General features: G+C 43.6%; 1 protein-coding gene across 1 annotated transcript in view; it reads right to left on the bottom strand.

Moving 5' to 3' along the window:
- The window catches only part of GREM2 (gremlin 2, DAN family BMP antagonist), a 106,672-nt gene extending 94,139 nt beyond the window's left edge, over positions 1-12,533 (bottom strand). The window contains exon 1 of the mRNA XM_002918462.4: positions 12,382-12,533. Coding sequence (XP_002918508.2) covers positions 12,382-12,512 — 131 coding nt within the window. The 5' untranslated portion in view covers positions 12,513-12,533. The remainder of the gene's footprint in view (positions 1-12,381) is intronic.
- Between the last annotated feature and the right edge of the window lie 306 nt (positions 12,534-12,839).

Here is a 12,839-nt window from a genome sequence, read left to right as displayed (position 1 = left end):
AATTTTCACAGTGCCGTTTTGTAATTAGGAGAGTACACTTTCTTGTTGTCATTAGAGGGGCTTTCTGGTAGCCAAACTATTGTTCTGTGTGTTGAGTCTACGACCGCACTGGCCTCTCTGCCTTTGATCTTTTGAGTTTCTGAAGTTGTGGGATTTAGCATGCTACACTGATAATCTGGGAAAATGTACAATCACTATAAAAGGAAATTTTCCTATTAGTCCAAGAATAATTGTTTATAGCAAAACCACCTGACAGAAACATGTGGGTGCATATCACCCTTATGAAGACCAAAGATATTTGTACAACTGAGGATTATTTTCTTCCCTTTGTACAAATCCATATGGTACTTATTCAGACATCAGTCATCAGCAATGCTGTCTCATTCAACCCCAAGAATAGAGTTCACAAGTTTTGCTCCAAATTTGGATAAAAAGAAGTTTTATGAAGAGTTAGTTATTTCATCTTCCACAGCCCAATTACTTGAGGTCAATGGCATGTAAACTCCACTGGAACAGGGCAGCAATCATGAATGCGGTAGCCACGGAGTACGGCTTTCCTGCCTTGGATACACCCTGCTTGATCTGTGCCCTGCTTCCTGCTGCTTTCTCTCCTGGAGTGAGACATCTTCCTGACTGTCCAAGGGATAGTACTTCTCCCACAGACAGAAATCTATCTCTTGCTGACCCTCAGAGTCATCTGGGGGCACCACGGATAGGGACTGCTGCACCTCATTCATTCATTCATTCATTCATTCAACACAGAGTAAAGGAGGGAGGTGCCCACTACTGACTGGACGGCCTGTCCCACGTGGATGTCTGGTTCTGTGCATGTCTGGTTCCAGAAACAAAAGGAACGAGGAGGGAGAAGGAGCACTGTGCCAACATGACCTGGCCAAGGAAGAGCAGAATGTTTTCCTCCAGAGAGTGTGACCTTCCTCTGACAAATAGGAGGTGGAAAATTCTGGATGGACTGTGACATCAACTCTTTTCTTTCCCCAAATCCTGTCCAGAGGCTGCATTTCTTGGTTAAAGTAATTCTAAGTATGACCAAGTAAACGTGTCTAACTAGAGTATTTGAACTAGAGAAAACACTAGTTTTGGGGGATGTGGAAAAACCTGACTACATATATCACAAAAAAAGATCCATCCTTGGTCCAAACAGAGGGAAGGGAAAGTCACTGCTATTACTTTAATAAGCCGAAATGCACTATGACGTTTGGTGACCTGGGAAGGAGAATGCAAGGCTACTTTACTCCTCCTCCAACTTCATTCCATTTTCCATTTGTTCACCTCTTGATTTGAAGGCATCGTTGGACTTCTAAAAATGACTGGGACTATTTCAATGGAATTCAGCCTTGGGGAGTTCAAACTCTAGGATTATCTAGTATTGCAGAGAGCAGGAGAAAAGTTCATCCAAATTAAACAACAACAGATCACTCTGCATTTGTACAAAATCCTTCTACCATCCCCAGAGCAAGATGACTTCTCCCCCACTTTGGCACACACCCTGTGAGCTGCACCTTGGACCTTGGTGAAATCTCCAGCAGCACTTTGTGTACTGCTGATTTCGGCTTAGCTTAGTGGTGGAGGTCCACTGGGGCGCATGGTGTAGTAGAAAGAAGAGCAGACAGGGAGATAGGGGACCTTCTGGTTCTACAAAATAACTAGTGAGCAGCCTTCCAAGGCACACTACTTTCTGGGTTATCAGTTCCTTATAGGTAAAATGAGATTAAGTAAATTGCTTCTGTGTATCTCTAAAGTGCAGTGAGTAGAAGATATTAATACACAGCACAGGTCTAGGGTGGAGAAAACAGAAAGGACATGATACACAGAGGTCCCCGGTGTGACTTGTCCAGGTCTTACTGGAGCATCAGAAATTCTTCGTTGGAAGTAACTTCTCACTCCTCCAACGCCCTTGTACCTTATTTGTCCACATCTTTACCAGTTTTATCCAGCTCTTACCTGGTGTTCTCATTATGGACATACACGTCTCGTCTTCCCCTTTAACTACAAGCTCCTTGAAAATATGATCTGTCTTTTGATATTCTGCTATTTCTAACTCTGGATCTGTAAATATTTCTCAAAAGAATCAATGGTTCTAGGGAGAGTGTTATGAACTCTTCTAAATAATTATTACACTTAAAAGATAAAATTAAGACTCAAATGCTTTATGTATCTCCATTCATAAAACTGGATTTGAACTCCTGATTCTAAAGTATTCACGGTAATGTGCTGTTCTTTTATTAAACATTCCCAGATACTCATCCTGAAGTCCTTTGCTTTTTTGTCCCAGTCTACTAATGTCAAAAGCCTGCTAAATAAATAAACAAATAATAAAAAGCACAGCATTTTTGTGCCTGGGATGAAAGCATTATTTTATTTAGTTCTTAAAACAATACTATGCAGTTTTAGACGAGGATTACTGCTTCTAAGTGCCGCTCAGACAGGAGTGGAGCCAGGTTTATCTGACTCCAAAGTTCATGCTTTAAACCGGTGCACACTTCTCTGGGTTCGATTATGCACCCAACACAACGCACCCGGCCTATCTCTGTGCATCTCTAGTGTGAGCCCTACCTACTGCGAGGCAACAGAGCCCAACAGATTGAAGAAAAAGGCAGGGTGTTAGAGCTTTGTTGTAATGAAAAGGCGGTGAATTTTATTTGGAGTTCTTAAGCTCTCACATGAATGCTTACTTAGCCACTTAGTGGCTGTGTGAAGTTAGGAAAGTCACCGAAGCTGTCAGTAAAATGTGGACAATAGCACTCACAAGAAGTTTTTATAAAAACTCAATGACGTATTGTATGTTTAAATACCTAAAATGCAAGTACGAGCTCGATAAGTCCTTTCTGTCCCTTTCCTCCTGTGTCTTCCAGCATAAGCCCTGCCTTCCCAAACACAGTCCATAACAATGGAAGAGTGAGCCATCCATTTGCAGGAACATCTTGGATCCTCTGTGAAGGAGAATTTCTCTCCTCAGCTTGACTGACGTCCCAGATGAAATGCGTTACCTCCCTAGAAGTTACCAGAGCTCACCAAGGCCCCAGCCATCCTGAAAGGTATTTGCTATCAACACTTCCATTAAGTTGAACAGAAGTGGCTCATTTTGCCATGAACAGGATTCTTCTCTGAGGTTTTTATTTGGGTGCTCAGTGGTCCAGAATTACGTTCTCCATGAGCCCAGCCCACGACGATACTTACATTGAGTAAAATCGGAAGTATTCTTTCTCATATTTTCTTCCTTAATTTATTTTTAAGAAACGGGGCCGCTGGTTGTGCAACAGCAGTGATCTCTACAGGGCACCCATCGATTCATTGGCCAACATGAAGCTTCCTGGACTAGAGACGTCAAGACACAAATGCATGGCCCCTTAGATATCTCACAGTACAGCAGGGGAGAGAAGAAATGAAAAGACAATCGCAGTGCAGCCTAGAGCTATCCGTGCCTAGGAACCCCTTGCGGTGAGTCTCTGACTCTTCAGGACGCTAGCCAGAACTGATCAGTAACAGTGGCCCTCAGCCATCCAATGCACAAGTACTTCCTGATGTCTGAAACTAGCCTAGAAACAAACACAAAGCCATGTGGCATGATGTACACCTCTCCTTACAGAAGCCGGTTGGCTCAAATCCTCACGAATTGAAATTGAGGACAGCAATGGACTTTGCTTTGTCTCTTGGTCTCGACCATGTAGCCTCAGTGTTACGTGGCAACATCATGCCCAACTCATCTGATGTATGACTCCCTCAGCTGGAATCCATCCCCACCTCCACACCACCCCTCACCAGCACAAGCTTCCTTGGCTCACAGGGTGGCCTATTCCATTTGGGGCAACTTCAGCTGAGAGAAACTTTGCCATCTAATAAGCCAAATTTACCACCCGATAGAGTCAGGTGTTTTGCATTTTTTCCCCTATGGACCTTCTTTGGGTCTAGTGAAGCTCCTTTTCAGGATAATGTTTCTAAGTTCTACTCTTTTTTTTTAGAGAGAGAGAGAAAGTGAGCAGGGAGGGGCAGAGACAGAAGGAGAAAGAGAATCTTAAGCAGGCTCCATGCTAAGCTCAGAGTCCATCACAGGGCTGGCTCTCATGACCCTGAGATCATTACCTGAGCTGAAATCAAGTGTCAGATGTTTAAGCAACTAAGCCACTCAGTCTCCCCCAGATATATATACTCTAAATTGGAAACTATGTACATGTGTACACATACACACACAGACACACACGTATACATGTATACGTATGTGTATATATTTGTATAAATATACAAATATGTATATATACCAACATATTTTTTTAAAAAGTGTGATATAGATTTATGTGGTCTTCTTTACACGCTAATAAGATCTAGAAATAGGTGTAATAACTACCATAATTTTGAAGTAGTGATATGTGTAAGTGATATTTTGAAACATCTGTATCAACTGTGATGTGATATGAAAATAGCTCTGATTTCTATTGGTGACAAGGCGACGGTTCTAGTAATACTAGCATGGTATGTTACTCACATTCATAACTAAAGGGGTTGGGACATTTCAGTTTCAGGGCAGTAGAAACAAAGATGCAATTTTTTACCACCCAAATTCATACACTCCCCTGAATTGTCACAGACTACTGCAAGGTAAAGAATTCTTTCAGAGATTTTTAAAAATCTGCTCTTTGCAACCACATAGAGCAAATCAGTCCTCTTGAACTCTGCTGTTTCTCCTAAATGAAGCCTTCCAATTCAAAACCGACATTGTTTCCAGAATCTTTGGTAACCTTATCACTTTCTCTGCAAGAGCTAGAGTTTGTTAATTTTCAAATTAAAGCACAGAGCCCAGAAAGTTAGCAAGCACTGCAGATGTTATGACCAGCCCAATAACCCCAGAGGAATGAAGGATAAACTTGCAGGAACACCTTGGCAGCCTCTAAAGATGATGTTGTCTCTCACTGGGGGAGAAAAATGTGTCCAAATGGTTGATGAAATATTTTAAAGTCAGAGGTAAGTTATTTAAAAAGAGGATCAATTGACTTTTAATGACAGCTTGATTTTCTTACTGAAATGATCATTTTAAACACAAATGTGTAACACAAGGGATCAGTAACACAAAGCAAAAAGAAGAAAACAAAGTTTTTCCCCCAGAAAAATGAATTTGTCATTTGTTTAGCCTACGACTAGATGAGTGTATTTAAAGCTTTTTGAAGACTGCGCCTTTCAGCAGAAAAGCAGGAGTTTCTGACCTTAGCTATAAATTAGATGCAGCTAGAGCCCAATAGAGGTACGACTAACTAAGCATCAATTCTGTGCTGGGAAACCGAAAGACGAATAAGAAATGGCCTCTTTCCTCAAGGGAAATTTAAAATTTAGTGAAAGAGGTAAACATACAACAAAAATAATTATACAAGGAAGACTAATGCCACACTATATTGGAGGGGGAGAAATATCCAAAATGATATAAAGAAAAGAGTTGGGCTATTATAATCAGCAGACTTAAATTTGTCAGATGGTTTTGTTAACAAGGCAAAATAATACCATAGATTTGCAAAACATCCTGTTAGTTATCATACTCCGCAAACACCATCATAGTTGCTAGGCTATTCTTTGTCTTTCCCACATATTCGAGCTCTTCGCCATTATCCCCTCTAACTTAGCACGTGGTGTCTTCCGCACACATGTTATAAACAAGTGAATAAAGGTAAAACAGACTATAGGAAAGGTGGGGGAGGGGGTGTGGAACCCGGTTCCGCAAATTGCTTGTCTGCACTAATTTTTGAAGGCTCTTAATCTCTCTAAGCCTTAGTTATCTCACCTGTAAAGTGGGGATAATAACAAGAATACTAGGCTTTTGATGAAGAGTAGATGATATCTATAAAATATTTAACACAGAGTCGTCCTTCAAGGAACGTCAGCTATCGTCACAGAAGGAAGCATGTAGAACTGATGTTTGGGGCTGGAATGAAATACGAGTATCCACCCCCACGTTCTCTTTTTAAAGACTGAACTCAAGAGATTGCAGGCTCTCCCTAACGCCATACTGCCAGTGTGAAAAACAGGGACAGGTGCAAACCTGAGTTTCCTCACTTAATAAGTTTTAATAATAACCAGATAACCCTCTCCTAGGTCAAAGGAGTCTTAATACCATTCAGCCCTGTGCAACACAGTGATGCTATCGTCTGCTATTGTCAGGTTTCTCTGAAGGTTACATTCTCTGAATTCACGGAAGTGAGGTATCTTAGGTACTTTTTCCATATTATTTGCCAAGTTGAAGTCTTGGATATATATATTTGAAGCTACACATTTCTGTATTGCTCCAAATATTTAATGAGGAACAACGAGATGCTCTCTGCAGGCTTGAGGCTGTGGCCCCAGGACATGAACACATCCTCAGCAAAGGGGTTAAAATGGACACAATCTATTTTTTCTCCCCAGTAGTAGGCTCAAGGGTGAATATTTTCCATCGGCTTATACTCTTATCAAATAAGGTACTCCTATGACTATAGACTTAAATCAAGCAATCAAATGATTTCCACATACACAATTTTAACCACTTAGTGACAAGTTGGTGCTATAGAAAGATGTTTGCTTGTTGTTGTTTTTACATGTGTGGGTAACCGGCTTACCCAGTAATTAAGTGCAACAATGTATGTGGAAACATAACATAAAGGATCATGCTAGTGATAATAACCATACTATTTTATTACTGTTGCCGTTGTTACTGCTATATAAAGAAGGAGCTCAGTAGCTATACGTTGAGTGAATGCTTGCATAAATGGTTATGTTCTTAGCTATCAAATGTTATGGTTATAACCAATTGCCTAAATCAATAAAACTTGCAGAAGATAAATCCACGGAGCTGTGGTAGAGATTAAATTGCATATTATGCAGAATGCGTCTAGTATACTCTGACATGTGTTAAGCACTCAACAAATGTTAGATGAATTTTAATTTGTAAAATGAAAATATGAAAATGAAAATGAAAATAAGGGAAAATTAAAGATAGCTTGAAAATGTGATGAAATTTAAATTCCTAGAAAAAGCAGTTGGCATTGAAATCTCATTACGGAGCTGCTGGATTTTTATCAACTGTAAGTACAATATCACACATCCGTCAACTTTCCTGAAACGTTGCTACTACAATTAGAAAACAGAATGCATTACCCAGGGTGTGTGCTGTAATTGCATAAAAGCAGAGTGAGGCGGCGAGTTTCCCGTTGGTGATAAGATCAGCTCCCTCCAGCATTTAGAGCCGCAGCTGCAGAACCAGGTGGAAGAATTTTTAATGCAGACGGTATTTGTACTACACATAGTCAACTCAGCATTTCACAGGAGCTAGTCAAGTGTTCCCCTGCTCAGTGTGTTCTCTTTTTCCCCTCTCTCGCTGTTTAAATAAATTATAGGAGTGGAGAATTTTAGCTTGGAACTGCTACTAATCCATAACATGAAAGTCATGTTTGTGAATATTTGTGCTCTTGGCGTCATATCCTTCAAAAACTCTCTTTTGGGAGAATTTTTTCATGAAGTCATGTCTTTCCTTTGTCTCTAATTCCCTTGCATTCCTAATTTAGAAATCTTTTCTTTTTTCTTTTTTTAAAGATTTTATTTATTTATTTGACAGAGATAGAGACAGCCAGCAAGAGAGGAAACACAAGCAGGGGGAGTGGGAGAGAAAGAAGCAGGCTCCCAGCGGAGGAGCCTGATGTGGGGCTCGATCCCAGGACTCCAGGATCACGCCCTGAGCCGAAGGCAGACGCTTAACGACTGTGCCACCCAGGCACCCCATGTTTTCTTAGTGTCACAAGCCCTCAGGTATGTCTTCTCCTGAGGGTCACTGCATCTGCCAGCATACTATGACCTTACTTACCCTGCTTTGCCTCTCAAACAGGTAAGTGCCTTCAGGGAGATTTCCCCTTCAGCCATGGGCTTCCTTTATTGCAAAGTAATCTAGAAACAAGAGACAGAACCCAGAGTTTCTCTGACTCGAAGGAGCTGGGAAGAGCTGCATCAAAACCTGAGAAACATCAGGAGAGCTCTCAGCTCTCATCAGTAGAGGTCTAGGACTTACCTCTCCCTCCCTGGTTGCTGACACCCATTCTTATAGCCTTGTGTTCAGTTCTGCGGTGACCCTGCATGAATGTTCTCCCTTCGCCCCAGCTTCCACAGCAGCCCTGGGGCACTGCGGCTTTCCACACAGGACATGGGAGTGCGCAGAGGCTAATCTGGCTGAGAACGGGGGAGACACACAGTGACCTCCCTTTCTTCCCAGACACAGAGAAATCTTTACTTTGTCCTTGAAAAACCTTTGCTTTGATTCAAGGACACCGCACCTCCCAGCAGAGGACAGTGGCCCCAGAGAGACATGCTTCCTAGGCTGAGCCCTGCTGGGCAAACCCTGAGGGTCCCAGATTCACTTTCCAGAAGCCTCAACACTACCCTTTCTTGACACAGAGGTCGTGGCTTCCCTCACCCTCGTGTGCCCATCCCCAGCCCAATGTCCCTTCTGCCTCCTCTTCTCTCAGGAGAAACCTCAGCTTCTCCCCCAAAATGCTCTTTTCTGGGCCTCCCAGACTGTTTTAAAGCCCCTCTGAGCTGCACTCTACAGCCTTCAGACTGAGAAGCAAGTCGCGCGGCATTTGAACCAAAGACGGCGAAGAGACACGGGTGTTCCTGAAGCTAAAACCACCAGCCGAGCTAAATTAGGATGAAGCATGCAGGAATTATCACTGCCAGTTGCTCACTTTAAGAGTATTTCTCTCTTCTGTGCACATCTATAGTTTGTCCCTAGAATATGGCCGATCCGTGAAAGTAACAACAGTGTGAAGCTTGTTGACCATGAGTTTTTAAAGGGCTGGACTAGGTGTAGTAGGGATTAGGTATGACCATCTCTGAGATTCTAAAATGTAGATGCATAATTTTTATTTTTTTAGCACCTGTCTTAGACTCTGGGAACCACTAAAAGGATCTCTTCCAGCTCTTCTGTTTTGAAGCCAAATTCACTAGGATTCTAGAGACGCTACTGACTGTCAGTGTACAAAATGTACACTTGTGGCCCTGAACCTACCTTTGAGAAACACTTAAAACAAAGCCTCGGTGTATGGATAAAGCGAGCGGTTCATAAACATTCCCCCGGAGAACCAACTCAAGAAACCCTATTCTCGCTCTTCTTTTCTCCTCTGTAGTCTACTTCCCTTTCTCCCACCCGTCTGCTGGCAGAATAAAGATAGAGCCCACTTGATAGCTTCATAGAATGCAGCTTCAAAGAAAGAGGAGTTGAGTTCTCTCTTAAATATGCTGCTTTCCTTATTTGCCAGGCAACACCAACTCTGGAGGCAAAAGTAGAAGCAAATCTTTCTGAATGGTGTATCCCTTATTAAGTAAGGCTCTAGACTCTGCTTTTCAAAGGGAAGAAGGTACGTACAGTTAGACCGGTTTAGCTATTTTGGAGATTGGAGTCTCCCCCTGGTCAAGAGGAAACGTCACTTTTTATAGTTTGCATGCTGCCCTCTCCTGGCCTACGTGTACGAGAGTGTTAACAGCACATCAAATGTATTTATTCTCATCCCATACCTGTGTGCAAGCTACATGACTACACATGAGAGTTTGTTCAAAATATTAGGGAAATCTCACTAGAACTTTATACTTGAAGCTTATTTGAGGAAATGAACTCATGATTCCTTTGACTGTTGGATTCATATGCAAGGGTGCCAATCTTCACACCATCTCCCCTCACACCCTTGGCGCTTTGAGCTCTCCCTGTTCATTCTCTCACCGCCATGTGGCTGTGGCAAGTCAGGGCTCCACGTGAGCCGGGCCCGCTGGATGAGCTGGCCAATCAGACACATTCCCAACTCGGGGTGGCCATGGGAAATACCTGTGTTTAGATCAGTGGGTTGAGAACCATACTTTAGCCTGACTTGTCATCAGAATTAATTCTACACATTATTAGGTCAGTGTACCCAATTTAAGGGAAAGAGAACTCGGTGGTAGGAAGAGAAACAGCTAAGCAAACACAGGAGTAGATGGCCCAGAGGCCAAGTTTATAATTGTATACTTTCCCCTTCGAAACCATTTGTCTTATTTGCTGGCTCTTTGTGTGACTTGTTTTAAGCCCAATACTTGGCACATTTGGTTGCAATAATTTATCACTTTCTCCTAAATACTTAAAGGACCCTGATACTGAGAAAATGCTTGCAACCTAGCCTGACTGCCGTGGTAACGCTGGCCTACAAACGTGGCTGGTCTAATCTGTTGTGTGCTTGTGTGGCCTCTGCAGCCTCTCCGGGTTTGTCCTTGACCTAGGCCGGCCAGTCCTCTCCATATCAGTAAGAACTTGGCGCCCAGACTGGAAGCCCAATTCCATCCCTTTGCTTTAGAAGAAGAGGACTAAGGAAGAGGTGTTTACTTTAAAGAGGTTTAAAGGCATGTACCTTGTTTAAACTTTACCAAACTTACAACTCGCGGATATCTAAAGCTCTAGCTGGCTATGCTAAAATGCACAGGGAATGAACTTTTGATTACTTCCGTTGGTGACGACTGATAGCACAAAACAATGAGTAATCAAAGTATTGTTTACATTTATCTTTGAAAAGTCGTCAGCGTCTCTTAGTCCAAAGTGTGTATATATATTCAGCCTCACATTGACTTTGTCACTACTGACATATGCAAAATTGCTTCAGAGTTTGAATGGCAAGAGAGAAATGGGTCTCAATTTATTTCAGATATTTACAGATTGAAAAATGTTTAGAGTGATGCAAAACTACACTTTTAACGGCAAATAAAATTTAGTTGGGTCAATTAATTAGCATTAATTTAAATAGGGAAATTCTGGACAGTTTCCTTTGTGATGTAAAAAGAGAAAAGTGTTCATCTATAAAATCAAAATGCTGTCTCCGAAATAAAACATTCACTTGCCATGTCTATTCTTTGACATGATTTCAAAAATACCCTGTTAAATCATTCTAACTTGGCACTGGGCAAAAATATGAACAGTTTTCAAGACTCCAAGGTAGAGCTAAGCATGCATTTTCCTTAACAACAAAAGAACCTGTTAATTTGATTTTAAAAAAAAGAGGTCAATGTAAATTCTCCGTCGTGATATGTAAAACAAACACCTTTCTTATATCTTCCTTATCTACCTCGGGCAGGCACATGTCTTGGATAAGGAGTGCCCTAAAAACCAGGCATGACAGAATGGGGAATTGACTGTAAACTACCAACGGAGGGTTTGGATATGTTCCACCAAGAAAGCACTGAGAAGAGTGCTAACAAGATAACATATTCCATTGGTCCTTGCATCTGCTGCAACGCCATTCTCTTGCGGAACTCGAGTCCGGATCTGTGTATGTTCCTTACTGCAGGAACACCTCTTTACCCACGGATTCAGAGCAGCTATACACCAGTTATTCCAGGATCGCCCAAAGCAAGACTAATCTTTTAACTCCTCTTCCATTCAATCCCCACTGGCTTTTCCAAGGCAGAGACTGAACTCATTAAGCAATGTTAATTTAATCACAAGTAATCAATAGGAAAAAATAAAAGTTATATAACCATCTTCAAAATTTGAAATCAAACATGGTAAAATCCCAGGAAATAGATTTTTTTAAAACAAAATTCATGTCTCAACATAAAATGAATAAAGACAGGAAAAGAAATGGCCAGATGTCTACCGATTTTAGTATCAGATAAAGTCAAACCAAAAATGGGCATTTCCTCACAAGTAGCCCATTTATGACACCGTTCCAATTCATGGCTGTTTAATGTGGTAATACGTGAGGTCTGGGAGCTCCTCCTGCCTGAGGGTGCAGAATGCAAATGCATTTTCAAGTCCTGAGACAAGGTGGAAATAAACCAGGTGCACAAGGAGAGTCACTGACCGTGACACTGAGAGACCTCTCCCCCTTCTCTTTCCCTCACGCACAGCGAAGCGGTTCAGCGCCGCGTCGCTGCGGGGCTCGGTCCCCGCTGGCCCCACGCTTTAGAGACCAAAGCCGCGCTCAGGTGCCCTGGTTCCCGCCCCGCAGAGGAGGGTGTGAACCTGACATAGGTGGGAGCGCTGCAAGCCTGCTTTCTCACCATCAGACGGGCTCTAGGTCGCGACCAGAGCGGAGGTGGCCCAGACCTGTAAGTGGCAGCACGACACCACGCAGGTACGGATGCCTTTCGGGGAAAGAGGTGACGGTCAAGTCTGAAGGTCTCTGCTGTCCACCCACGGAGAATTCGGTGGGTGAGTCAACCCTGGGGCCTCCAAACGCACGTTAGCGGCTTTCCGGACCCGGGGTGACTCGGGGGGACACGCGCGCTTTCTGCCCTGACCGCCGGGGCGCAGCGGGGTCGCCTCCTCCTAAGCGCCGCGTGACGGGAGAAGTCGGAACCGCGTCCGCGCCCCGTTAGTCGTGACAAGCTGCGTACCTGCAATGACGCGACGGAAGCCGCCGCCTCGGGTCCGTCTCGTGTGCGCGTCGGGGTCCAGGGCGGGCTGCGCGCCGGCTCTCGCTCGGCCGCCTTCGGGGGCCCGCGGCCGGAGCTCCGCGGACGCGCATGCGGAGGCGCGCGGGCCGGGGGGCGCGGGGNCTCGCAGACGCGCACCGGCCGAGGCTCGGCTCTGACTCCGCGCGGCGCTGCACCGGGACAGCCCCGCGGCCGGGGATTTCTATTGGCTCCGCGCGCCAAACAAATCACACCGCCACCCCCTTCTCGGGTTCGCTCAGCGCTTGTTTCTGCTCTAAGCCGCAAACATCGCAGCCACACACACTCCACTCGCTCGCGATGTTTCTCTTCTCCTTCCAGTCTGGATTTACAACCCTGTGGTCAGCTGAAACGTTGTTTTTAGCAGACTTCCAATGCAAACCTTCTTGTTTATGCAGAGA

Source organism: Ailuropoda melanoleuca, chromosome 8, assembly GCF_002007445.2.
Source record: "Ailuropoda melanoleuca isolate Jingjing chromosome 8, ASM200744v2, whole genome shotgun sequence".
Lineage (NCBI taxonomy): Eukaryota > Metazoa > Chordata > Mammalia > Carnivora > Ursidae > Ailuropoda > Ailuropoda melanoleuca.
The sequence above is the reverse complement of the archived record's forward strand: the minus strand, read 5'-3'. Positions and strand labels throughout refer to the sequence as shown.